At 58.8% G+C, this 26,819-nt stretch overlaps 1 protein-coding gene across 5 annotated transcripts; it reads left to right on the plus strand.

Annotated features, from left to right (window-relative positions):
• The first annotated feature begins 786 nt into the window (after nt 1-786).
• CCDC71 (coiled-coil domain containing 71) lies at nt 787-19,717 on the plus strand. 5 transcript variants are annotated; one of them, XM_067540857.1, is made up of 3 exons: nt 3,021-3,797; nt 5,957-7,256; nt 17,153-19,717. In XM_067540857.1, the coding sequence occupies exon 2, from the start codon at nt 6,018-6,020 to the stop codon at nt 7,221-7,223; it is 1,206 nt and encodes a 401-aa protein (XP_067396958.1). In that variant the 5' UTR covers nt 3,021-3,797; nt 5,957-6,017; the 3' UTR covers nt 7,224-7,256; nt 17,153-19,717. The 5 variants fall into 5 exon arrangements, with proteins under 5 accessions (XP_067396947.1, XP_067396948.1, XP_067396958.1 ...); XM_067540854.1 differs by lacking the exon at nt 17,153-19,717 and adding an exon at nt 10,817-14,967; XM_067540846.1 differs by lacking the exons at nt 3,021-3,797; nt 17,153-19,717 and adding an exon at nt 787-843 and having other exon boundaries at nt 5,957-8,195.
• Nucleotides 19,718-26,819: the final 7,102 nt, after the last annotated feature.

Here is a 26,819-nt window from a genome sequence, read left to right on the forward strand (position 1 = left end):
AGTGGGTAACTAGGCGATGGGGTGCGGGGCGGGGGGGCAGTCCGGGGGGTGACTGGGCGATGGGGTGCGGGGCGGGGGGGCAGTCCGGGGGGGCGGGGGGTGACTGGGCGATGGGGTGCGGGGCGGGGGGGCAGTCCGGGGGGCGGGGGTGACTGGGCGATGGGGTGCGGGGCGGGGGGCAGTCCGGGGGGGGCGGGGGGTGACTGGGCGATGGGGTGGGGGGCGGGGGGGCGGGGCGGGGGGTGACTGGGCGATGGGGTGCGGGGCGGGGGGCAGTCCGGGGGGGGCGGGGGGTGACTGGGCGATGGGGTGCGGGGCGGGGGGCAGTCGGGGGGGCGGGGGGTGACTGGGCGATGGGGTGCGGGGCGGGGGGCAGTCCGGGGGGGCGGGGGGTGACTGGGCGATGGGGGCGGGGCGGGGGGGCGGGGGGCGGGGGTGACTGGGCGATGGGGGGCGGGGCGGGGGGCAGTCGGGGGGGCGGGGGGGGGGCGATGGGGTGCGGGGCGGGGGGCAGTCCGGGGGGGGCGGGGCGGCGGGTCTTTGCGAGCGGTTCTGGGGAGCGCGGAGGAGCCAAGCGGCCGGTTCCGGGGGCCGGGTGGGGGAGGGGCAGGAAGCCCGGGGGGGGGCGGGGCGAATCCGGGCCCGGCTGCCGGGGTCACGTGGCTCAGCCGGGCCGCTGGCGCGCGGGCCGGGCCGGGTCGGTGCGGGCGCGGGGCCGGAAGCGGGGCCGGAAGCGGAAGCGGGGCGCCGAGCCCTTCCTTCCTTCCGGGCTCCGCGGGCGGCCATGTTGGAGCGGCGGCGGCGGCGGCGGCGCCGCGGCGGGTGCGGGGCGCGCGGCGGCCGGTAGGTTGGGCCGGGCCGGGCCGGGCCGTGGCGGGGGCGCGGCTGGTTCCGGGCCCCGGCGCCGCCCCCCCCGCCGGGCCCGAGGGGAGGAGCCTCGGCCAGCCCCGCCCCCTACAGCCCGGCCCCCGGCCGAGCTCCCCTTCGCTGCCCCCCGGCCCCACCGCCCGGCCCTGCTCCCGCTGCCTCCGGCCCGGCCCGGCCCTGCTCTGCTCCGCTCTCCGTGGCCCCAGGTGCCTGCAGCCTCCGCAGTCCCCACCTGCAGGAAGACCCGGCCCCACCGCCCAGCCCCGCCCCCATCCCGGGGTCTCCAGCCCCCCGGCCCCGGTGACCGGTTCTCCTCGGCACCTGCCTGTCTGCGGCCCTGCCTTCCCCAGAGCGCCGCCGTCAGGACGTGCCCCGTGGGTCAGTGACCCCCGCCGAGCGTGCGAGCCGTGCCTGCTGTGGGGCGTGGGGCGGGGGTCGGGAACGTGCAGCCGGAGGGAGGTCGTGGGGGAGATGGCCCCTGGGGGTGCCAGCCTGCCCCTGGGGGTGTGTGCCAGGCCGTAGCCTCCTTCCACTCGCTCTGTCTGTGCCAGACGCAGCCGGTGCGGATCTCTCCAGCCCGCTGCGGGCAGAGCAGTGCCGAGCAGCTGCTGCTGGGTGTGATCTGCTGGGCTCGCCAACCAGCCGTGTGGCTGGACCTCTGAGGGCTCGGCTACGTGCTGTGGAGCCCGTTAACGGTCTGAATAATTGCCAGTCCTAACGAGACGTTGCAAGGAGGCCAGGACAGACCTAGGAAGCGGTTTAATGCGTCCGTGCAGCCCCAGGGGCCTTGCGCTTCCTACCCTCGTGTCACGGACAAACTGTACAGGTGATGCCAAAGTGTGCGGAAGTCAGGGCCTTCCAGAATCTGTCACGGGCAGGTGCAGCCTACCCGGTAAGGGGTATGCGCTGCATTCAGGGTCAATCCCCGCACCCCTTTGTCTTTGCTTCCATTCCTCATCTTGGAGGCTGTGTTGCTACATGGTGTGATGCCATCCTGATAATCTTGCTCCTTTCTCCCAGGGTCGGGGACAGGTTTTCCATGTTGCCCTTTGAAGAGACATCTTTTATGATTCCTGATCATTAGCGCAGAGATTTTTCTCACACTTCATCATATTCTAGACACTGGCTAGAAAGTCCGTCTGTCCCACCAGTTGCACAGTCTCTTCTCTCAGGGTACAGACCATGCTTTGTAAATGCCAGTCTCCCTCTCTAGTTTGTGGTCAGAGATTCTCTTATTTGGTGAGAGCCAGCCTTAGTTTGGAACATTTCACTGAAGTCTAAAAGTGCAGCTGCTCCCAACAAGGATCTGTAGTAGCTCCATTTGCAACTGTTTTTCATTTGTTCTTCACAGTGGCTTGGGTGTTGATGTTTTAGGGACTGATCTAGCTTCTTGAGCACAGTTTGATTTTAGGTGGGAGTGTTTGCTTCAGTGGTTGGTGGGGTACAGATACTGACACCAGGAAGTGATGTTATGTAGGAGTGGATCTGGTTTTGTTTGGATTCTCAGCCACTAGATACTCTATGGGTAGGTTGGGTGGACCCCAGATCTCTAACCTGTAATGAAGCCTGGTTCCTGGATACCCAGTAAGTGATGAAAATGGCTCAGTTTGAGAATGTAAAGTCATGCAGACAATTCCTTCCCCCCACAAGCACGGGGAGATGGCTCGGTTTGACAGATGGCTGCTAGTCCACAGTGCACCATTGTTGCCAAGAAGGCTAATAGCATATTGTGCTGCATTACTAGGAGCATTGCCAGCAGATTGAGGGAAGTGATTAGTCCCCTCTATTCAGCACTGGTGAGGCCACATTTGGAGTATTGTGTCCAGTTTTGGGCCCCCCACTACAACAAGGATGTGGACAAGTTGGAGAGAGTCCAGCGGAGGGCAACAAAAATGATGAGGGGGCTGGAGCACATGATTTATGAGGAGACGCTGAGGGAACTGGGCTTATTTAATCTGCAGAAGAGAAGAATGAGGGGGATTTGATAGCAGCCTTTAACTACCTGAAAGGGGGTTCCAGGGAGGATGGAGCTAGGTTGTTCTCAGTGGTGGCAGATGACAGAACAAGGAGCGATGGTCTCAAGTTGCAGTGGGGGAGGTCTAGGTTGGATATAAGGAAAAGTTTTTCCCTAGGCGGGTGGTGAAGCACTGGAATGGGTTACCCAGGGAGGTGGCAGAATCTCCATCTTTAGAGGTTTTTAAGGCCTGGCTTGACAAAGCCCTGGCTGGGATGATTTAGTTGGGGTTGGTCCTGCTTTGAGCAGGGGGTTGGACTAGATGTGACCTCCTGAGGTCCCTTCCATCCCTCATCTTCTGAGATTCTAGTTGGCGTCTGTGTAGGGGGTGAGAATTAGGAATGTGCACCTACGAGGGAAAGTGATGCATATCTTTTAATAAGCATAAAATGGCAGGAGAAGCCAAGGGCAGGGAATGTCCTTGCAATAGGGAGGTTTTCAGTTGGTTTCTTTCTGTGTGGCCTTCAACCACATCACATGGCATTTCCATGTAACCTCTGCATTACAAGTGGCCTGCTTACCTCTTTCAAATATCCTGGCGTGTTGAAGAGTTAACTCCTTTCCCCTGATCATTCGAGCAGAATATCATGTTATGGGCTCTACTTCTCTGTGGAATCCTTTCTTCTGGGATAGTCAGACGTTTTGAAGGGGTCTGGACCTGTCACGAGGGTTTCCCCTGGTAACACTTTTAATTGCCTCGTTGTGTTTGGAGGCATTATGTTGGTGTACAAGAGCTAATCTGGTTATTCTAGGAGCAAGGGCCTTTCGATCCATTTATATATCGAATCATAGATGCATCATCCTCAGGGACGCATGTGGCATCATTTGATTTACTGAAGGCACCACCTGGCGTTTGGGTGAACAGACTTGCAGTGCAGCAGGAGACTGGGCTGTTGATTAGAAGAGATGTCTCGATGTGAGTCCATTTACATTTTATCCAACAGTAATTTTTTAAACTATACTTCATATACATAAATATATATAAAGTACGAATGCACAGTGGGCAGGGATTGCACCAAAGAGAACACTTCCTGGTCTATTTGACTATAGTAAAATGGCGTTTCAAAAATACACATTCAGGTGTGCTGGCCATCTTTGTACTTGGTGCAGATTCAGGTTCCCAGGTGAAGGTTGTGTATTCTGCAACCTGTTCAAAACACGTTGGCGATTCTGCATCCCTCACTGACTCTCCATTCTCTAGCCTATCAAATATGAGATACTTGTCTTCACTTGCCTTCATGGCCTATCTCCTCCCCACCTATCGTCTCTCGTTCACTGTCAAGCTGTTGACTTCCATCTCCCATTGGCCCATGAGGTCACCCTCCACTGCCTACTTGTGCTTTCTCCTGCGCTGCCCCTTGTGCTTGGGAGGAGCTCCCCGTAAACGCCCACAGAGCTATTTTATTATCCACCATCAAAATCCTCCTTTGCCATGATACATACAAAAAAATTGACAACAATTAGGGTTTTGGTTGCAGAGACCCCTGCTGACCATGCTGTCCCATTGTTTCCCTGTCTGTCTATATCCTTCTGTTATGTCTCATTTTATAGTTGGATTGTTAGCTTTTTGGTGCAGGGACCACGGCCAGGGCTGCCCGGTGCTTTGGTAATAAAACAATCATTCTGAAGGAGGTTGCAGCTGTGAGAATACCTATAGAATTTATCTGTTGAGGTGGTTGGTTTCAGTCATCACCATATAACCTGGGTGCTTCCCACTTTCAGTATCTGTCTAAGGCAGTGGTTCTTAACCTTTCCAAACTACTGTACCCCTGAAGCCTGAGTCCCACCCCCACGGGGCTGAGGCATGTAACTTAGTTTCATGGCGCCCCTGTGGCTCCAGGCAATTGCCTTTCTTGCCACCCCCAATACCAGCTCTGCACTTGCTACCCCTCTAAAACCCCAGGTTAAGAAACACTGGTCTAAGGCCTCTGAATGTCTTTGAAGGGAGTGTTTGACAAACACTGAATTCCACTGCCGTACTGCTTTTAGAGGTGTCTCAGTGGCTATAGGTTTCACTAACTCTTCACTTTTTACCACTGTTGTCAGCCTTTAGTTGCTGCTTCCAGCTCTAGAATCAGCTTGTCACTTGCCTAGAGTCCAGTGTCTTTCGTTATCTTCCAGCTCCAGCCCAGTGTTCTGCCATCCTGGCTCCTTTCTCGTTTTGGGTCCTGTAGTCAGCTGTTAGCTCCATTTCCCCAGGGTAGGTAGCTGAGTGCTGCGAGAGGTAATATCAATGTTGGCCCTCAGCCCTGTGTGCGAAAGGCTCCAATGAGTTAGATTCCTACATCACAGCCCAGGTCTCTGTTGTGGTTTCTTGCCTCAGTGAAAAACAGTTTTGTGTTATCTTTCCGGAGTGAGTGTCCTTGGATGAACAACGTTTTGCTGTGACAGCAAATTGCAGACGATTGTATAAACGGGAATATGAAGCAGGAGGTGGGAGGCTGTATACGGCACTAGTGAGACCACTACTGAAATAGTGTCCAGTTCTGGTGTCTGTACTTGAGAAAGGATGTTGAAAAATTGGAGCAGAGACTGCTTAGAGGATCGGAAAGAAAGCTGCCTTACAGTGAGCAACTGAAGGAGCTCAGTCTCTTAGCTTACTGAAGAGCAGGCTGAGATGACTTGCCCATGATCTGTAAGTACCTACGCAGGGAGAAGATTTCTGTAGCAGAGAGCTCCTTAATCTAGCAGACAAAGAGCAGAATGAGAGCCAGTGGCTGCAGGCTGAAGTTTGACAAATTCAGAATGAAAATAAGGTGCACGTTTTTAAATGAGGCTAATTAACCATTGGAATAGCTGCCCTGGCGATTGTGGTGGATTCTCCGTCATTGAAATCTTCACATCAAGCATGGATGTCTTTTTCCAAAAGAGATATGGCAGTTTAGCCCCAAGTTGTTAGGCTGGATGCATGAGTCCCTGGGTGAGATTCTCTGGCCTGTGTGATGCCGGTCAGACTAGATGATCACTAGTCCCTTCTGGCATTATCCTCCCTGCATGTCCTCAGTAGCCTTCACTTAGAAGCATGTAGATCTGTTTGGGTTGCAGGCTAACTGTCTTTTCCTTTTCTCATTTGAGGTGTCCAGCATTGGTTTTCAAGTAATTTGGACCTATTGGAAGCTCCTGTTAGCCTAATGCCATGAATATTGAAGTGGACAATGTGGAAGAAAAAGCTGTCCATTCTTGGTCAAGAATCTCTTCTGCAGGACAGAAAGCCCTTGAGGAAGCCCTCAGAGTCTTCAACCCAATGTCCAAGGACTTTTCAGACACCAAAACCCAGCTGGTGGCTTTTCTTCAAGGCCTCAAGGAGGAAGGCTACCAGCCCACAATCTTAAGGAGCAAGGATGTGTATGGGTACAGCTCATGTACGGCGGATGCTCCCAGCCAGACAAAAGAGAGCACAAAAGATTATTCAAACACGGGTGCTGCTGTATCTGACTGTACGAAGGCTCCCGCCAGGAACACTGCAGCGATAGCAGAGACGGCTGGGACCCTTGCGGGGATTTCAGTTAGCTCTTCTAAAGTCCCCGCTAAGCCTGTATCTAAAGGTCATTCCACAAACCTGCTGTTGAACTCATTGAAAGAGACAAGATCAGGCACATCTAAGGCCTCAGCAATGGGCTTCCCAGCTAATATGTACCCTGACGTGTATCCAGCCATGAGACTGTCTGTAGTTCTGGAAGCCTTGGTTCCACTGAAAGCCACAGCATCCTGTTTGGAACCAAAATACAAACAGGGACATCTTGGAATCTCACCCTCGGACCTGAAACTTCTTAAGGCGTCGAGGCCGCCGCCTGCAGGCCAGAACACTAACATAACATCGGGTCAGTTAGACCCTAAAGGCTATAAACATTTAGTTAAGAAAGCACCAGATTCTACCACTCTAACTGTAAGACTTTTGAAGGGAACTAAAGGTGGGGTGCTAAAGGAGAGTAATGCTTGCAAAGCATCTGGGATCCTGAATGGTAGGATTACAGGTAGCTCATCTCAGAGTTGCAGTGGGGGGTCACCGTCCAAGGCCTTTAAAAACAAAGCCAAGGAAGTTCCAGTGGGGAAAACTGAATGGAAAGACAGCAGTAGTCACCAGGAAACTGTTGGGCAGAAAAGAAAAAGAGCCGAGGAGGTGAAAGAAGCACCCCAGAAGAAGAAGAAAAATACCATGCCAGTCCAGAATAAATCTGAACTGGGTCAGAGTACTTGGAACCTGCTGAAATCCAGAGCCATTAAGGTGGACAGCTCTTCTTCAGATGACGAAGTGAGACGGAGGGCCCAGAAGATCCTTCGGGTTAACCTGTCCCCTGTGATCCGAATTCAGCCATTGTCTCACTCTCACAACGTCCCTTGAGTTTCTTCGCTTTGTCACTTTTTGTTTGAATAAGTAAGTGTGGACCAGGCACCAGCCTGTGGAGATGTTTGGGAGCAACAGCGCAACACCCGATACTGGCAGACGGGCAGCTTGCTCCACTGCTGTTGCTGGCTGCCTGGCAACAGTAGGCAGAGTTGGACTGTGCGAATACAAACCCACATTGAGAAATGCAGGAAAATGGCTCCCAGCCCCCGTGAGCTAAGCAAAGCCAAGTGCCAGGCTTCTTGGCTGGGCTTTTCGAACATGGGGGAGCGTAGGCTTGTGCCGGGGGAGCACAGGACTTTCTCCTGACGTTGATGCACTGTGATATTTTGCTCTTTTTCAAGCTGTACATTTATTGGTTTTATTTTGATCAAATTTTATAACTTTATTCTATATCTATATATCTGCACACACACACACACACACACGTAATGCCCTGGAACTGTCTGAAGACACGTTTCCTCTGCCCCTCTGCATCTGGGTTCAATAGCTTTTTTTTTTTAACCTGTCCTTCAGTCAGTCTTTTGTCAAAAGTGCCAGGATTTCTTTCCCATCACCAATGTTGTTACCAGTCTGTTCTGGGCTCTCTTGAGAGGCTCAGAAGCAGGCAGAATTATAGCCACGCATTTGTCTCTGGAAACCCCATGCAGTATGGAGACTTACCAGCTAGCAGCTGAGTTTAGGTCTCATCATCCCGTTCAGTTCACCTCTGCAAAGAGAAGGGGGCGGGCTCACTGGGCTGTTAGCTGTGAGTCTGCTTGATGGATCTCTAGGTGCCGCCCCCTTTTGTTATTTACAGAAATGCTAAACTCTTCCTGTGGGTTTGCTTCCAAAGAGTGCTTCTGTCAAGGGACCCGAGCAGTGCGGAAGGCTGCTCTTTTACCACATTTGTTACCTTAAGAAAATGAGTTTGTGGCTAGTTGTCAACCCAAGGCCTGGGGCTGCCAATCTGCGGATGCTTAATATTTCCTGGCCAGCCCGTAACCACTTGAGTGCCGCTGAGCATTTCAGTAACTCCTAGGGCTCTGTAGAGAGCTCACCTCTGTGCTTTGTGAACGTGTCGAGTATGCCTGGACGTTTTACTGGCTCGAATGGAATCTGGAGGGATGAGAACCAGAGCACAGGAAAAGCAGCAGCTGCAGGTTCATAAAACAAGTATCCAGCAATTTTTTTTTTAACATTTCAAGAGTATAAATTATTCGTTTGTGGTTAGTGGTTTGTGCGGGGTTAAACCACTGTAATTAAATTCTCACCCTGGAGTACAGATGTGCCAGGTCTTCTGGGATTTTATGGTGATGATCTGCTGCAGGGTATAAAATCTTTGAGCAGTGTCTTTGTGCTTAGTTCTGTCTTCAGGGGAGCATGGGAAAATAAGGGGGAGGTGCCTCCTTCACTCCTGAATGGGAGAGTCTGGCAGGGACAGACAGGGAATATGCTTAGCACCCTTGCAGTTGCTTTGCTGGGTGTGGTCTGAGGGCAGACTCTTCGCTGGTTACAGTTGATTGAAAGGTGATCGCAGATTGCATGTGAAACACTGTAAAATTCAGACTGTCAGAGCTGAAGGGAGCGTGACCATCGCCCTGCGCAGAGAGACAGAGAGACCTTTTGTAAGGTCGCACTTAACTACGTGGAATCTTGAGCGAGGGACCATAAAAGTCAAAAGGAACATTTTTCCTGGTGAGAATAGATCAGTGGTGCTGGGGCTGTTGATGTCTAATGCTGTTTGTGGGAGGTCCCCGGCTTTCGTTTCGGGGAACATAGCTCCTTTACTTCTGAATGGCCTGTTTTGTTAACACACACGCACACTAGAAGCTGGGCACTTTGTTGCACACGTGGACGAGCTGGAGCCCTGTGAGAGGGAGCCGCCTATTAAGCTATTGCTTGTAATGTGTAGGCAGCGGCAAGAGGTGCCAGCGGTGTTCCTCTGCATGCACCACCAAATGGAGCCTGGGGCTGGTTTTCCTTTCACGCACAGCAGTGAAATCAGGCTTTCCCAGGTTTCGCCATGATCAGCAGGACTCTGACAGTTGGTGCCTAGAGCATTCTCCGAAATCTTGGAATGAATCAGCTCTGGGTTTGCAGAGTCACCGTGTGACAGAGCAGTGCCTCGAGGTGCTTGTAGTTACAATGGATTCGGACCAGCGTAGGGCCACTCGTGCGGCGTCCCACCTTCTGTCATAGCCGCTCCAGCCATTGACTTGCTCAGCTCATCTGGTATTCTGCTTCACACAGCGGCCGAGAGCTGTTGCTTCCTTGGAAAGCCAGAACTCTCCAGCCAGTATCCGGCCAATTTGCGGCACACCATTCAAGAGGGCACGGCTTCCCCTACCTCCCCCGCCCCCCAAGCAGTCAGCAGACACGCTGAATCATGTGTTTGGATTATCTTTTACTCTGCCAGCTGCTAATGCCATCACTGAGCGTGTACTCACCCAGCCACAGCATGTGGTGACCGTCTGTGAATTCCACAGCTTGGCTGTATTATGGAAATATTTCATTTTGTGGCTTTGCTTTAAAATCCCTAGTGTTTTAATTCATGGTGTGGAACTGGAGGAGTGGGGGACCTTTGGTCCCGTGCTGAGCCCTGAATCGCCTTTCCCATTTCCCCTCGGTTCCCGCTAACCCTTCTCCTCCCCAGGCTACAGAGCCAGGGTTTAAAATGTCCTTATGAACCAGCCTGCCCCTCCGGGGGATCTTTCTGGCCTCAATGTTGCCTGAGGAGGACTCAGAAGTCCAGCCTGATGGGCCACTGCCTCACCCCGTGCTTTTACTCCACCTTTTCTCTCCTCTTTCTAAAGACACCAAAGCGTTATTTCTGTGTCTTACCCATAGCTGTGCATTGGGCAGGCATCTTCAGTGGCCACGCAGACTCTAGGGACCTGGCCTAGGTGAGTCCAGCGCCCACTCAAGCCAATGAGAAATGCCCCTGCTTACGCCCAGGGCTGAGTCCAGGCTTAGGTCTCCTTTCCTCCTGTGTAGTCCGAGCCTCTCTAGATAGGTGAGCAGCGGTGGCTGCTTTCCCCATACTGCGCTCCGTGCAGCAGTGCTGCCTGCCTCCCCACCGCACTCGGCTCTCGCTGGAGCCGTTTCCTCTGGCCGTGTTTGTGTCAGTCTTTGCCATGTCCCTCACTCGGCTCACGTTTCCTCTGCCCCGCTGCTGCCACACGTGTCAAACAGAACTTGTTGCCTTAGCACTGCCAGGCCTTCCCGCTTGTCGTTTCAGAGTTACTACAGTGTGTGGGGAAGAGCGTCCCTCCGGTGCTTTCAGGGCCATCCAGGAGAGGTTCTGCAGCGGGGAGAAGTGGTGGCAGGCTGGGGGCTGCACTGAGGCGGTTTCTGGGAGAGCAGGCAGGCCCTGTAGCTCTGAGCTTGGCTGGTGTGGTTAGTCAGTGGAGTTTCCATGCAGTCGTGTGTCAGTGGTAGGGACTGCAATCAGTTCTCCCTGGCCAGAATCCAGCAGGGCAGGAGTCTGAACTAACCATGGTCTTTGCGGCCAGAGGTGGCAATAGAGTGGGGCTCTCAGGATTTGGGTCCGGTGTGGGTGGGTTAATGCAGATACCCTCTCCTGACCCCTCCCCCTTTGTTGTGTTAAGGTGGGGCTGCAGATAGACCTTGGAGCCCAGCTGGAGAGAATGCGGCTTGGCACCACTGGTTTACCTTTTTATGATGACACCCATCGAGACCCGGTCAGCCTCAGGGCCCCATTGGGAGGGTGCTGCGCAGAGAATGCAGTCTGTGAAGAGAAGATAATTCTGTAGGTCCAGAATGTTGTGCCTGTCACGCAGGAGAGGCGACTTTGCCTCTTAGTGCTGGGGATAATCCTTTCCTGGCCGTAAGGGCTCGGCGGGGCCTGGCTGGGTTGGCACAGAGGTGCAAGTTATGTTCTGTACTGATTGACTGGCATTTAGGGATTTACACAGACAGGGATCTGGGGCAGCCACAGGCTTGTGTCAGTAGCTGATACAGTCAATACCAAGTGTGTGGCACGGGAGTGCTCAGTGCATCTTCAGATGTGCTTGTGTATGAATCACTGTTAGTTCGTCCGAGTGCCTCGTCTGGCCTGTGCTGGTCCTGGGCATGGGGAGCGTGCTCTGTGGAGACACAAGCTCAGCCCTGCTTGTACTGTTGGATTCATGCTCCTGTCATTGCTAAAAGCAGTTGAAATAAGGGCTGGAGAGGGCTGTACTTCAACCAAGTTCCTGGGAAATAATTTCCTCTTTTACTTACCTGCCGGGAGTTGAGAGTTTGTGTTTCACCTGCATGAGCTGGGCTCCAGCAGTATCAAGTGACCCAGGGCAGGGGCCCTGCACTACCTTGTTGTTTAGGTGTTACTGATGCCAGCAGGTCTTGCAGGGAAGGCAGCTACCTCAGCATGTGTCTGTGCAGGTCAGTGGAAGGGTCTGCTTTTCAGATGTTTGCTTGGAAACCTGCTGTCAATGAGCAGAAGTGATATTTTAACGCACACGCGTCTTGTGAGCAGACTGCATCTTCCTGCCTCTAGTTCCAGTGAGGGGAATATCTCCTTTGCTTCCTCGCTGCAAACCGTGTTGTGTAGTGTTGCTGGCACAGACCTGCTGTGTGCTCCACCCCAGAGGTGGCTGCAGTCATGATCCTTGTTTATAATCTCTAGAGCACTTTGCTGCAGAAAAAGAAGGGTTGGCGTTGTAACTATTTACATTTCATAGCCCCCGCAGCACTCTGAATGTTGGTAGTTGGAGGGAAGGCGTGTGTCCGTGGAGTGGTGGCCAGTGACGGAGCGCTAGATGGAGCTTCATTCACACAGATGAAGGTGACACTTCAGGCTGGATTAATCTGTCCTTGTCCGAAATTCCAGGGTGGGGCTGTGTTGGTGCAGGTCTGCCCAGAGTTGGTGCAGGTCTGCCCAGAAGCCCCTCTCCCTGAGAGACCTTGGCCGAGGTACAAATCCAGCTTGTTACGTGGAATTGTTTGGCTGGGTTTCTGGTTCCTTCCTGGGCCGTGAGTGGCATGGCTGGCAATGCCCCTTCTTCTGGTCTGGTTTCTCTCGGCATGGGTTGCTGGTTGTTGCTCTGCGCACAAGCGACGTGAAAGGATCTTGAGGGCGTCCCAGAGCATGCAAAGGGGAAAGTAGCATCTGCAAGAGGTACCAGTCTGTGTTCACTGCTTGGCTGAAACAGAACTAAGCAGTGCTGTTGGGGACCCCGTGTTCCCTCTGCCCCCCTAGCATTTCTCCATGACTTCCCCTCTGGGATCCTACATGTAGGACACCAGCCCCCTTCAGTCACATACCGTGCTAGAGAGAGGTCTCCCCCGTTCCAGCCTGGGGGTGGGAACAGGGCTGCTTGAAAGACCCTGTGAGTATTTGTCTGAGCACAGTAGTAAACAGCATTGTAGGCCTTTCGGGTGTGTGATCCAGGAGCTGCTCCGGCCAGGGGGAGCTGCCCCTTTGAAATCTAGTCAGTGTACACACACACACACACACACACACAGGGGAGAGTCCCTTGCCAAATGTGGTTTCCCCATCACATGCTCCTGCTTTGGTGAGCGTTTCCTCTCCCGGCGGTGTGTGAAACCCACACACGGGGAGACGGAGTTGCTGGCTGTACACAGAGTGCAGCTCAATGCACACAGCGAATGTCTTGGGAAAGAGAAGAAGGTTTTTTCTCTTACCTGAGTTGGAGGGCTCTCTGGTGGCTAGCCCCGGGAGGGGAAGCTCTCCATACGCAAGGATGAGGTTTGTGTTGATGGTGTCTCTGGCAAAGCTGCTGAGTGGGGATGTATTCGGTGCCATGCTGCTTTGGGCACCTGCCCTTTGAACAGTGTCCGCCTTATTTCACGTGGAAGTGAGAGTATTCATTGCTTCGGGATGGAACGGGAGCTGTCCTTTGGCCCGCCTGTGATCTGGTGGGGACACCTTCCAGCAGCTGAGGTGGCCTGAGGGAGAAACATTCCCAGTGGCAGATTCACCCGCTTCCCTCCCACTCTTCTTCTCATGTGACCTTTCTCCCACGGTGCTGCAGCCTCTCATGCTGAGCTGTGCTGGACGGTTCCCCGAGGGGCGTTATCATTGCGCCCAGCTTGGCTGCCACACAGCTCCATGCTCCTGGGCTGAGGGTGCTACTGAGGGAGTGTGAGCTCAGGCCTCGTCCTCCTAGCAGCCGCTGTGCAGGCTGGGGCACCGGGCTGTGCCCAGCCGTGGGTCAGCCCTCACGGTCTGTGGAACAACCGGTCAAAAAGCCAGCTGCTAGCAAACTGCTGCTGAGTGGAGACTCCTCCCTCTGTTTGTGGGGGTTGAGGAGGTCTGGGGCAAAAGCAGAGGAGCTGGGCTGAAGGGAAGCCAAAGAAGCCAGCTGTGGCTGGCCGCAGGTCTTGTTTGCTTCTGTACGTTGCTTCTGCTGCAGGGGGTTTGATTGAAATGAAGGCTGTGAAGTACCACAGAGGGTCTGGAGCGTGTTCTCTTCAGTCAGATGAACCCTGGCTCAGCGTTGCAGACACTAGACACGTCATTGTGGGTTGCAGAGTGGAGGGGAGGCCGTGTCAGGCTTTGGTGTCTGTCCGCACTTGCTTGGAATAAACTCAGTTTGCCCAAGCAGTGGTAGGGGAGCTGATGGGACTCTCCTGGCTGCTCCGCGCTCGTGGCCTGGAGACCTGCCCGGGGGGCTGATCTTTACCATCTAAAACACGAGAAGGAGGGCCTCTCTTCCTAGCATGAGCATCCAAAGGAAGTTCCCCTAAGGCAACAATTAGGCCTTGCCCTGAGAGCCCCTCAGAGGCCTCATTATCACTGGGACCATCCCTCGTGAGTTGTCTTTATGATCTCGTTTAGCTCCAGTTGCTGCACGCAGGTCTCTGCAGCCCCGGAGTGCATCTGGGGAGTCCCACAGCAGCGAAGCCAGGCATGCCGTGCGGCAACAACGGAGAAGGCACTGCAAAGCCATGCTCAGAAATACCTCCCCCTGCACCTGGGGCACACACGGAAATACCCAGCACTTTGAAATATGCTTCCGGGCCCCTCCCCTGCCCCGGCATGCAAGGGACGGCGTTTCGCACACGGCGCAGTGAGAGTCTGTAGAGAAGCTGGCATCCTTTCTGCCGTTGGTGTCTGGCTGCAGCGTTTCTAACGTACGTTATTTACGGAGCCATGGGCTGGCAGCCACTGCGTGGGACATGGGGAGTCTGAGTCTAGCAGAGGGCGCTGCCCGTGCGCCCCGAGAACGGTTCGTCGTGGTGAGAGAACTGCTCTCCTTCCATTGCTGCAGCGCGGCTGAGCTGCTTGGGCTTGGAGCAGCCAGCCTCGCCACGGCTCTTCCCTTTGTGTCTGAAAACCCGGGCGGACCCCACGCCAGCAGAGTCCCAGAGCGACCATGCCATTTTCTAAGAGCTGGCTCTTGTCCCTGCCGTCAGCGTGGGGACAGAGATCGCCTGCAGAAGGGGAAATAACACATGCGCGTATTGTGACTTGAAACAACCGGCCCACCTTGTTCTCGGAGTGAACTCGATACCATTTCATTTGTTTGTCGAATGTTTCCGAAGCGATGTCAGTGTTGAATGTTTAATATGAGCGCAGGCTGCGCCCCGCTCGCTGTTGTGTATTTGGAATGACATTGTTCGATGAAAGGCAGTGTTAGTGTTATTCCACTCCTAAGAGGAAACAGGACAAAACCAAACTGTCTTTTTTTTCTTAAATGAAGTGAACTTTTTGTTATGAAATCCTAGCAGGTGATCTGGCCCTGCCGTCCTTCAGTAAATGGTGCTTCAGAATCCAGCCCGCTGCGTCCAGCTTGTCTTTGGCCCTTCCCGCCACTTTCCCGAGGGCTGCTGTGGGTGCTAGTGAGTCATACCTTGTAAACTGAAGGGGCAGAGCCGCGCAGGGCTTGCTTCTCCAGAAACTCCGCCTCCCAAGCCCTGCTCCCCCGTCCTGCCTCTCCTCCGCACCCTGCAGTCCAAGGCCATGCACCCCTGGAGTACGAGCAGCTCACTGACTTTCTTCTCTCTTGCAGAGGCCACGAAAGCCCGAGGCTGCGCAGGGTGTTGAGGAGATGCTGGGCGGTAATTGCTCTGGAAGGGAAGTGATCACAGTGGTGTGCTGTGATGTCACTGTCCCTGCCAGCCAGGACTGGCCTGGGCCAAGAGCCAGGGAAAGGCACCTGAAGCCAGGTGCTGCCCCCAGCATTGCCTTGCTGCATTCCAGCATTCCCCTGTGTCGTGCGTGTGGGTCCTGTCTGTATCCCTTCGCCTTGTGTTTCAGCTTTCAGCGTTGCTACGGCTTTGCCTCCCTCATCCAGAGGCGGGGCTCGCTTGGTGATCAATGCGGACGTGCACTGATCAGCACTAACGGTGTGGGGGGAAGTGCTGAGACCCTGGGCTTCCCTGGGAGCAGTGAGTGAAAATGAGGTGACGTGCAGATTGAGATTGGCCTAGGCATGCGTTGCGCTTCACTGTGTCCCGGGGCGGGGCTGACATTCTGGTCTCTCCAGCTCCCTGCCCAGAGCCGGCTCACTAGGGCTGTCTGCAGACCCTGCTGGAGCCTGAGAATGCTTTGAACTTGGAGAACTGTCCATCCTTCGAGGGGTTTGAGGCCTGGCTGGACAAAGCCCTGGCTGGGATGATTTGACTGGGGTGGGTCCTGCTTTGAGCAGGGGGTTGGACTAGATGTGACCTCCTGAGGTCCTGTCCAAGCCTCATCTTCTCTGGTTCTATCTGCATCACTGCAGAAACAGCCTGCGGGTGCCAGCCCTTGCATAGGGACGCATAGCAGGAGCCTGGCTCCCTGAGGAGGGGAGAGACTGTGCTTAGATGCTGCAGGCTGATGGGAGGGTGGGGGTGGGGGTGGGGAGTGTGTGCGTGGGGCCTCTGCTTTCTAAGCCATTACTCCCTAGAGGCCCAGGCCACCCTTCCTGGCTCTGGGCTGCTCTTCTCATTTCCATTTTCCACCTCGCTCTGCCTCCCCTTGTTCATCCCCGTCCATGGCACTGCTTGGCCCGTGTTTGGACGCCCCCTCTGGCAGCAGCTGGGTTCTCTCCTTGGCAGACCCCTCCGCTCTGCATTCTTTGCATACTCAGGTCCTGGCTTCCCTGGCGGCTCCGCTAGAGCTCCTCTTGGACACAGCTGCAGAGAGACAAGGCTCTTTGGTGTTGCTCTGAATTCTCTCTGCTGCTTTTATTCAAAACAGCTCTTGCCAGGGTGCTGCCTCCTACCTGCCCCCAGCCACACAAGCCAACCACCTTCCCGGGGTTCTGGATGCGGTCGTGAAGCAGGGCTGGGGAATCCAAAGAGCCGGTAGATTGGGTGCTTTGCCATTCTCTGAATGCGAGGGAACAGATCCTGAAAGGCTGCATCTTCGACCTGGTTTTACACAGCTTAGCATTCGCCTGTGGAACTCCGTGCACAAAGTGGGGGGCCAAGAGCTATGGGGGAGTAAGCGTTGCTATCCCAGCTCCAGCGGCCAGGATAAAGTAGTCTGAGGCTGGGCCATGGCCAGGGCGTGTGGCTGGGATCTCTGGCCAGTTTCAAACCCTCATTAAAGGGGTGGGGGGAGCCCTGACAGCTGCCTTCCCTCCAAGCTGCGGGAGGCAGCAGGTAAATGCCGTTTTGGCTCATAGCGGAAACCATAGAAGGCACTGCCTAAATGGCAGGCCAGGCTGAAGTACGGTCTGAGCCAGGCAGTCAGGGCTTTTCCCGGGTCTGAATGCAAACAGGGCTGGGGATTGTCTGAGGGAGCCATGTACGTCTGAGAGTCAGAGGCAGGCAGAGAGCCAGGAGACAAGAAGAGAAACCCTGGTGCCGTGGCCTGAGGGAAAGCCAAGGGGCTTGGCTGGTGGGCTGGAGCGGGGGATTGTGAGCAAAGAATCTGCCTCCTGCTGGTTGGTTCCTCCTGTGTTCGGAGAACCAGGCCTTTGTGAACAGGTTTGCATCACAGCACCACCTGACTCCTACTTTCTCCTCCCCAGGGACTCAGCCCACGCCTGGGTCACGGGGTGAGGAGAGCTGAGTAGGACCGTCGCCTTCCTGCTCCAGGACAGAAGCAAAGCTGCCTCTGAGAGGCATGGGGGCCCTCAGCACAAGTCTCCACTCAGGAGCAGCTGGTCCTGGCCACTGTGGGCTGGAGCCTGGACCGCTCCCATCGGTGTTGCTGTGCTCCAAGCTCCTTCGTACCCAGGCGTGGGCATGGCAGGTGCTGCTTCTCCGCGGGGCTGGTGAACCAGACTAGGAGCGCCCTGCTCTCACCGTCTGCACAGACATTTGTATACCTCCTCGCAACCCTTGCTCTTGAAATCCTGCAGTGAAATGTGCTGGCTAGAGGCCGGCACTGCAGAGCTGGCTGGTCCTGGCCCCAGCTCCTGGCCCTTTCTGGCGGGAGGTAGTTTGGGGAAAGGTTCAACCAGCCTCTCTCCTTGTCCCGGCCGGTCTGGACTGCAGGAGAGCGTGGAGCTGCTGCTGTGTCTGTGTGATCAGGCAGCGCAGCAATCTCGCCCCCCTCTGCTAGGTCAGGGCAGGGAGCTTGGCTTTGAAGTGGGAAACCCTGGGGCTGCCGCTGCCTCTGCCCAGGAGCTGAACTCAAGCAATTCTGCTGCTTCCAGAAAACATGGGACACCAGAACGCAGCATCCCTGCCCGCATGCCGGCTCTGCCATTGCTCTGCAGCGGGTCTGGCTACCTCTTATCACCATTTCTTGGGCATTTCAAACCCTACGGGTGAGCCCTACCCTGACTGCCCCTGTCACCGTGGTGCCAGTCACTCCACCTGTGCCTCAGTTTCCCCCCTACAACCAGAGCCTGTCACATGCCTGTTGGCATCTTGGGATTCCTTGTGACAGCTCATTTCTCACCTGCCCGTGTTGGAATGTGAGCAGCAAGGAAGAAGCCAGTTCATAAAATCCCCGCCTGGTCAGGGAGCCCCAGGCACTCCCCCCCCCCACCCCCCACTGCTGCTCCAGAGATGCTCAGTTCCCAGCGGCAGAGTCGTAGGCAGGGGGTGTCTCACCGACTCGCGTCCTTTGGGTTCCCTGGGGAGCTGTGTTGTGCCCAGAGGAGTGATACAGATGGCTCCCTGTGTCTGAGCCCTCGGGATGGCTGGCAAGTCATGCCTCGTGCTCAGGGAGCTGATGTGGGGCCTGGTCTCTGGCCAGTGGCTCTCTGCGCAGTCAGGGTCTTTATCGGTGTGAGAGGAGGCGAGCGTGTGGGGCAGGGGGCAGCGCCGCTCTGTGGAGGGCGCTCTGGCTCCCTGGGCACCGCAGCGCAGCTGTACCATTCTCTGCAGGCTGCGAAGGGCTCTGCCTGTCTGAGGGCGCAGGGGTGGATGGGGAGCCCCGTTGCTCAGCAACCTCCGGAGGGGCCAGGGAAATTCAGTTTGCATGTGGCCTGGTCTGACCCGGTGCCAGGGCTGCCTTCCCCAAGGCCAGTCACTGCAACCCCACTGGCCTCCCGCGTGGAAAGGGCTGTGCCCCAGTGGGAGGCTCCATGGCTTCCCAGAGCCTGCCTGGGCCTGGGCCAGGAAGCCAGGTGGGGGCTGAAGGCTGATTTCCAAGCAGGGGGTGGAAGTTAGAGCTGCGCCTGCTGCTGGTGGAGTCGGGCAGGAGCAGGGCCTGGGCCTGGCGGGTGTGTGCAGAGCCCCTGTAGCTAGCGGCCTGGATGGGTGTTGTGATGCCCTTGGTCATTGGGCGTCCCCGGAGAGGCCCAGCAAAGCCAGGCCGCCAGAGAGCAGGAAGGCTTCTCCCAGTAGCCAGCCCTTATCTGGGCTCCGAGCGGAGGGGCAGGCGGCTGGTTGCTCAAGAAGAGAAGGTTGTCTCCACGTTCCTGGTTCCTCCGCTGGAGCAATGGGCTGAGGGGGCGGGACTGCCCTCCAGAGCTGCTCAGGGCTCCTGGTCTCAGGATAGCGTGACTGGCAAATCAACTGGCGCACGCAGCCACCCGCAGATGTAGTGTCCCCCCCGCCACGCCTGGGAGCTCGCGGGTCAGAGCAGGGAAGCTGGGAGCTTGAAGCTGAAACAGTGGCATGGGGAGGGGGAGCCAATGGGTGGTGGGCACAGGCACCAGCTGTTTGTACCGGGATACGCTGCAAAAGCAGGTTCTGAGCTTATTTCTCGACCTTAAAACTGCTGGAGGTTTTGGGGTGATAAAAGCCAAGTGCAGGGAGTTTCCATCGCGTAAAGGCAGGCAGGACGTAGGACGCTGGTGCAGGACGTGTGATGTCCTGAGACTGGGAGAGGCCGTCTTTGAAACGGAGGCACCTGGGGACAGCACTGCCCTGGACACTCTCGGGCCCTGGCCTGAGACAGGCTGGTCGCTATGCGCTGCTTCGCCAAACCGCTTTGGCTTTATCAATCATGGGAAGCCAGCGACAGACGCAGGGTCTAGCCGACCAATTCTCCACCAGGTCTGCGGTGCGGGCGGCGCGCGCAGATCACGGGAGACGCTTGGGGTCCAAGGTGGTTCAATAAGCTGGTGAGGTTCCAGGATCCACAAACCTTGTCCCACCCCGGCACAGCCATGAACCTGCTGGGACAGGGAAAAGATTTGCTAGCAGGCGGGGGGCTTAGCAGCCTGTAGAACTGCAGCACCGGCCTGGGACCAGCCCCCCATTCCTACTGATGGACCAGCAGGCAGGGTGTTACCCGCACACGGGCACCCCACCTTTACCCCAAGCCGTAGGGCTCAAGGCATAACCAGGTGAAGGCACCGGCACCCTTTCCCATCCGTAGGGCTCCCGGGGAAAGGCACCGACCCTTACCCAGTTCAGACACTAGGGCCCAGGGTCACCCATTCCCAGGCCGTAGGGCTCTGGGTGTAATTCTCTGCAGGTTGCAGGATCTGGTATCAGTGCAGGAGCTTTACCCAGCAATATCCGTATTCTCTGTTTATTACCAATGACCAGCACAGAACAGACAGGCTAAGCATCCAATGCTCTCCACTCCCAGTGAGGCAGACAAACGTCTTCTGGTGGCCAGTCAGGATTCGATCATCTGGGGAGTCCAGCTGCATGATCTGGTTGCAGGGGGTTCAGGTCCGGCAGCTCTGACGTTGGGCTGTGTCCTGGAGTTAGGTTCCAAAGAACTTCCTTTTGAACCTCAGTTCATATTGCTACAACTTGGGTCCTGCTTAGCTACACCTTCACCAATCATTTTAAACTAAAGTACGACAAAATACCAGTCCTAGCCCGTTACAGAACAGTTCTTTAACCTCTCATATCCCACCCCCTGAGCTGATTTCAACAGTGCACAATTACTCATGCAACAGAGGAAACAATCCAAGAACCAGACAGAGTCATTCCCATAAAGGACAGAGAAGTGGGGACCACAAAGCAAACAACACAGCCGTGTGTGTGTTACCACCACAGCTGCTGATCAGCGATTGCTGGCCAGGCTGGATGCTGCCAACCAAGCTTCCTTCAAACACCCGAGATCTGTTTCTGTACCCGGTGCCATGGACAGCAGCACCTTCTGAGCAGCCTGACCTCACCGTGTTGTGAAGTCGTTGCAGGAATGTGAAGATGTGACCCCTGCTACTTAGCGAGCGGCTGCTGCCTCTCCTGGTCCGGCTGCTGCTGCCTAGCCCCAGAGCCAGGCCTCCCAAGGCCTCCGACCTTACAAGAGGCTGGCATCTGGCATCCTGGGCTGGGCAGGGTTTGTGCTGTGGTGCTGCTGGGTCAGGCGGGGTTTGTGTTGTCCTTGTGGGGCTGGGCGAGGTTTGCATCATGGGACCGCAGGGCCGGGGGGGGGGTTGCGCCATGAAGCCATGGGGCCGGGCGGGGTTTGAGGCAAAAGACATCTGTGAGCCATAGTTCAAGAACCAAATGAAGCAGTCCTAGAGACCAGCGGAAATACCCGTGGGCCCGACTGCGGGGAGATGGCTTCCCAGCTTGGAAAAAACAGGCCCAAAGTCCCTTCTGCGCTGGGGCGACCCGTTGAAATCAGCCCTGCTCAGTGGAGGATCTGGGAAGACCCTGGGGCCCCAGGACTGAACAGCCGATACTAGCCAGGGGCAGGCGGGAGCACGTGAAGTGAGGGGGGGTCTGCAGGAGGAGGGTGGTGGGCAGGGGAGGCTGGGGTAAGAGCTGCCTGTGGAGAGGCCCAGGATCACAGTGGGACAGTGGGAGGGAGCCAAGGCGGAGTGCGGCGCTGGCAGGCTGGACTTGTCTTCGCCTTTGCGTCTCTAAAGGACGTCCTGGTGCGGCGCTGGTGACAGAGCCGGCTCAGTTTGGAGAGGCACCAGCTATCGCTGCACAGAGCTGCTGAGCTGGATTGGTCCCCGCCAGGGTCTGTCTCCGTTGGACTCACTGCCAGAGGCTGGAGCCCAGAGGCTCAGTTTGGGGGCACCGAGGCCATGTGGCCTCCCTCAAGGAAGCGTGGGACGCCGTGCGGGTGGCACGCTGATGCGGGTGCTCCAAGAGCCTGTTTAAGAGCTGGGGCATAGCACCGACCCTTGGATCCAGGACGGCGGCAGCCTGGCGACGCCGACTGACCAGTGCTAACTTGCAGAGACTTGCAGTAGCAAAACCAGGGCTAGGCAAAGGACACGGCGTGTAACCAGCTCCCGTAGAGCGGCAGAGAGTCGTGCGGGATACGCTGGGAAGCCCACGAGGCGCAGCTGATGAAGGATGATTGACCAAGAGCCGGGTTCGGACCAGGTGGGTTTCCAAGAGAGGCCGGGCAGGCTAGAGACAGCAGCAGCAGGGCGCCCGCGTGAGCCGGATCCCCGTGCAGCAGGTGTCTCCTGGCCAGAGTGGGAGCTGCAGCTGAAAGCAAAGGAAGCTCAGAGGGCGCAATGGAAACCGGCTGGCTGAGGAGCAGCGAAGGGACCCGGAGCAGCGCAGCGCGCACTGGAGATGGGGCAGCGGCAGGGCAAACGGTCCCGCAGCCGGGTAAGTGAGGGGAGACCACAGGGAACCTGGGTACCAGATTGCTGCCCAGTTTACGGGGGGATAAAGACGCTGCCCTCCAGGCCTTGCTGAGGCTCGTGGTTTGAAGCAGGCTGACCTTGTGGCTGGCTCTTCTGCCTCACCCCTCGCGCGCAGCCAGATGGACGGAGTGGATGCTGCGGGCTAGGAACGGCTCGGACGGGTTCCCCTGCTTCAGTGTGAATGGACACCTGGGGCGACAGCTGGAACCCGTCTGTGGGGAGTGGGCAGCAGCCCAGGCCGGTTCCATATCCGGGGATCCTTTCAACAGCACCACACAGAACCGGCGCGAGCCCCACCCACTGCCCTGGGCCGGTCACACACCAGCCTCGGGCGCCTCTGCAGCAACACTGCCCCTCTCAGCCAGCGCCTGACACAGGAGAGAGACGTGTGCGAACGGGGAACGACCGGCACTCCCGGGAAAGGCTGCGAGCAGGATCCACACGCACAAAACCTGAGCGTCCCCGCCCCGCAGCTCGCAGGGCAGTGTCCGTCTGCCTCGGGCTTCAGCCCAGCAACGTGCCCCCCGTCCGCCCCCCCAGCTCCTCCTAGGCAAGCACAGCTGTTCTGAAGGTACAAGCACTACAGAGAAAACCCATTAAACCCATCAGCGAACCCGCACGCCTGCTAACGAGCTCCCCAGAGACCCCCCGGCAGACGGGTTCCATCTCCGCGGCTGGTCTGCGGCTGTGGCTGTCTCCCAACGGGCCTGGAGATCCGCCGTCTCTCCCTGCGTCAGGCCGGAGCGTGGCCGGGGGCGCAGGTAGGTGGGGGCCAAGGTGCCAGTCCGAAAATGGCATTTAAAATACGTTCCTAGTCCCCCCCTTGGGCAGGAGAGTTTCCAGTTGTGACCAGAGTTGTCCCTGTCCCAGGGACTGGGGCTTTGTGGGACAGCCGCCGGAGGACTGGTGGGGCTGACACAGCTCATGCAGTCTCTGCTCCCGCCCCATAGCTCGGCACCGTGGGGAGCTGGTTTTACTGCATCGCCGATTCGTGGGCCGGAGCCAGGCGCGTAGGCGCGTGCACAGCTAGGTCCGTGCAGGCGGCTTGTGCGGCCCTGCCTTTGCCGTGTAGCTCCGGCCAGTGGGGCAGAGAAACGGCCTCAGCTCCACAGTGGATGAGAGTCCCACGGGCTCCGGCGCTGCGCCAGGACGGCCAGCGCACGCGTGCCCGCCTGGGAAGCAGGGCAGAGCTGAGCTTGGGCGTGGTGCGAGCCAGCTGCGTGTGGGAACAGACACCGGGTCGGGGGGTGGCCCTGCATCACAGCCCAGCTCTGCCGGCCACCCCACAAAGGGCAGTGGGCTCCCTGCACATGCATAGTCCTGGAGGAGGGGGGACACGGCTGCCCCATGGGCGATCGGGGCGGGATGTACACCTGTACACTGGGCCGGAGCAGCGTGGGGCAGCTGCAGGTGAGAGCTGGGGGGCTGGCGGGGCACAGGACTGCCCCATGCATGCAGTGGTGGGTGCGGGCCCTGGCTGGGGGGGCTGTGTGCTGAGGTGCGGCTCCCTATCTGGGGCCATCGCACAGGAGCACGTGACGTAGGGCCAGGTGTGTGGGGAGCAGTGGGGGGGGCGCGGTGGCAAAGGATTTGACTCCCTGTCCTCTCCCCTCCCTCCGTTCCAGCTGAGCCCCGGTGGAAGGGGGACGCCAGGCATCCTGCCCCATGGAGGAAGCGCCCAGCAGTCAGGCCCGCTGTGAGGCTGCCGGGGAGCAGCCCCCACCTGAGTCAGCGGCACCTGCGCAGGTGAGCAAGGGGGAGGAGCAGCCCTCTGCAGGGGAGCCCTGTGGGCCATGGGGCAGCGTGGCCGGGGTCGCCCCATTGAACGACCACCCCAGCGCGGCCCCGAGGAGACGCCAGGCCCCAGCCATTGGCAGGGCCGGTGCAGTGGGTGCCCGGGCGCTCACGGGCACGCCGCACTCAGACCAGCCGGCAGGACCGTGTGGGGCTGGGTCCGGAGTGGGGTGAGCCACGGCAAATTGGGCTGTAGGTTCGGGGGGAGGGAGGAGGGTGCAGGCCCATCCCAGGTGGGGGCGGGCAGGGCACGGGGGGTGCTGGGCCGGGCATGCCAGGCATGGCAGGAAGGGTCCAGCTGCGGGGGGTGAGCTGCCGCCTCCACAGCCTTCTGGGCCCTGCAAGAGCCACACGTTTCCTGAGTCCCCGGCCCTGGGCCGGTGCAGGAGCCCCGGGGAGCAGGGCCCCCGAGGCTGTGGGAGGGCAGGGGCCCAGCCCCGGCCCAGCCCCAGCCCCGGCAGGCAGCACCCACAAGCGCCATGGCTGGGCCGGGCGGCGCAGGCTGTTCTTCCCCTGCTCGCTGGCCACGCTGGCTCTGGCCGTTTGGCTGGCTGCAGAAATAGCAGCATCCCTGGGGCCTCCCGCCGGGGGGCGAGGGCGTCCCCTGGGCGCGGGGCCGGCCGGGGCTGGGGCACTGGGCCTGGAAGAGCCAGACACACGCCCCTCGCCCAGGGACTGGTGCCCTGGAGAGTCCAGCACGAGGAGCCCCTGCACGGGCGTGCGGCCGGCGGCAGAGGCCAGGAAGGAGCGGGCACGCTCCAGGGACCCGTCCGATTGCACCTCGGACTGGCGTGGGTTCGAGCTGGGTTTGCCCGTATGCCCACCCAGCAAAGGGGTCCCCCTCTCTGGGGCATCTGTGATAGCCACCGTGTCTCCTTGGCAGGACACCATGGCGCCCCCCTCGGCCCCCCACATCCTTCCCCACACCCCTCCTTGTGGGGCCCATAGCTGGGAGGGGCTGTTACGCTCCGGCTTTCCCGCTGCCCCGTGACGCTGCCTCCTGAAGCTGCCCTGGCTGGGATGTGCCGCTCTCGCTGCCGGGATGCAGCGGGTGGCACGGTGGAGATGGCAGCTGCCTGCCCAGAATCCACCCAGGACCGGCCCACCCCACTCCAGACCCAGCCCCCCACGGCCTGGCCGGCCGGTCTGAGCGCAGCGTGTCCATGAGCGCCCAGGCAGCCGGGGCCGGGGCCTGGCGTCTCCTCGGGGCCGTGCTGGGGTGCTCTTTGATGGGGCGACCCCTGCACGTGATGCACTGGTTTGGGGAGCTGCACCGGGACACAGCCAGCCTGCTGCTGGTCTGAGCGACAGCCGTGGTGCACGGGCCGGCCGGCTATCTGCACGGGGCCCTCCAGGGAGGTGTGGGGCCGGGCATCGCCAGCAACAGGCTCTCGGCTGGCCCCGCACTGCCCTTACCTGCACCTTTCCAGCCTGGCCCCTCGGCCCGGGACACCCCGTGGCTGCGGGCACCACCCGCCCCTCCCGGCTCTCTGCGGGTGGTGGTATCGTTTTGCTGCTGCGCTGCCCGTAGGGAGCTGATCAAAGGCCCCGGTGGCTCCTTGCCAGCCTGCGGCATGTCTGGACGTGGCTGGCACGCGGAGCTGGGCACAGGCCCTGTCTCACCCTGCCCGGTTGGAAGGGAAGCAGCGTCGCTGGAATTGCTGCTCGGGTTCCTGCAGGCGGTCCCCAGCCAGCGCCCTCCCGCTCCCTACCCCCGAGAGCCAGGGCGTGCCCAGGCTGGTGGGGACACCCTGCCCCGGCTCGCTGCGGGGAGCCAAGCAGGGCAGCGCCCGGCCCTACCCCTCAGGCAGCAGTGCCCGCCCCCGGCACTGCGTGACTCGCTGGGGCTGTGTCGTGCCAGGCGCCAGGCGGGCTCCAGCCCAGAGGCAATGACTGGCCTCAGCAGCCACCGGCACAGGGGCCGACTGGCGGCTCCAAGGATGCTGCAGAGCCGGGCAGGCCTGGTGCCCTGTGCAGACAGAGCCGGGCCGGGCTGGGCCTGGGTGTCCCGCGAGGCAGAGCTGGGCCGGCCTGCCTGCAGCCTGCACTTCCCCGCCTCTTCTAGCAGCCGCCTGCGGTCTCAGCCCCTCCCTTGGCAGCAGGGCCAGCTGGGAGCTGGCCATACCTGGGCAGGGCAGGGTAGGGCAGGGCAGGCGGGGGGGGGCGATTGGGGAGGCCCCGTGCCCTCGCCTGCCGCAGCTCACTGGCTGCACGCACGGCGCTGAGGGCTGGGGCCGGCCGTGTGCAGGCTGGGGAGCCGCTGTACCTCTCCTCGGCTCACCTGGAGCAGCGGGGCTGAGCCCGCCCAGTGCCTGGCACGGGTGGCGGGGGGAGGAGCTGGGGGGAGGGAACCTTCTCCTGCAGGAACAAACAGCCCAGCCCTGCGCAGCGCGGAGCAGAGCCGGGCTGGCTGGAGGCCGCTGCCTGGGGAGCTGGACGGGCGTGTGCCCACCTGGCCGAGCGCCGGCCTGGAGCAGCCACAGCCGCACAGGTACCAGCCCGGCCCGGCTGCACGGCCGCCTGTGCAGAGCCAAGCAGTGGGGCCAGGATCCTGCACAGCCCCCGGGTTCAGGGCAGGAAGGGGCCGATCGTCCACCGGGGGCACCCACCGGTCTCAGAGCAGGTGTGAACCTGTGCCGTGGGCTGAGTCTGTCTTGCCAGCCCGGCGGGCAGCCTCCCCGGGAGGTGGGGTAGCCAGGCCTGCCCCGGCCCGTGTCAGCAGCTGTGTGCTGCGGGCAGGTACACGGCTGCCCCACTCCTGCCCAGCCGTGGGGCAAGTGGCACTGGGCCTGGAGCCGGGCAGGGCTGGCGCTGAGGGGTCACTGGAAGGGCTGGGAGCTGCGGGCGCGGTGCCTCGCGCCCTGGCAGCCGGGGCTGCTCCAAGGAAGGCGGCAGGCCCCGTGGGCATGGGCACGGGGGGAGCTCC

This window comes from Emydura macquarii, unplaced genomic scaffold (assembly GCF_026122565.2).
Source record: "Emydura macquarii macquarii isolate MOO-44397 ecotype Brisbane River unplaced genomic scaffold, CSIRO-AGI_Emac_v2 contig_71, whole genome shotgun sequence".
Taxonomy (NCBI): domain Eukaryota; kingdom Metazoa; phylum Chordata; order Testudines; family Chelidae; genus Emydura; species Emydura macquarii.

Coding starts and splice junctions, on each gene's coding strand:
- CCDC71 (XM_067540846.1), top strand. CDS start 6,018: ATGAATATTGAAGTGGACAATGTGGAAGAAAAAGCTGTCCATTCTTGG.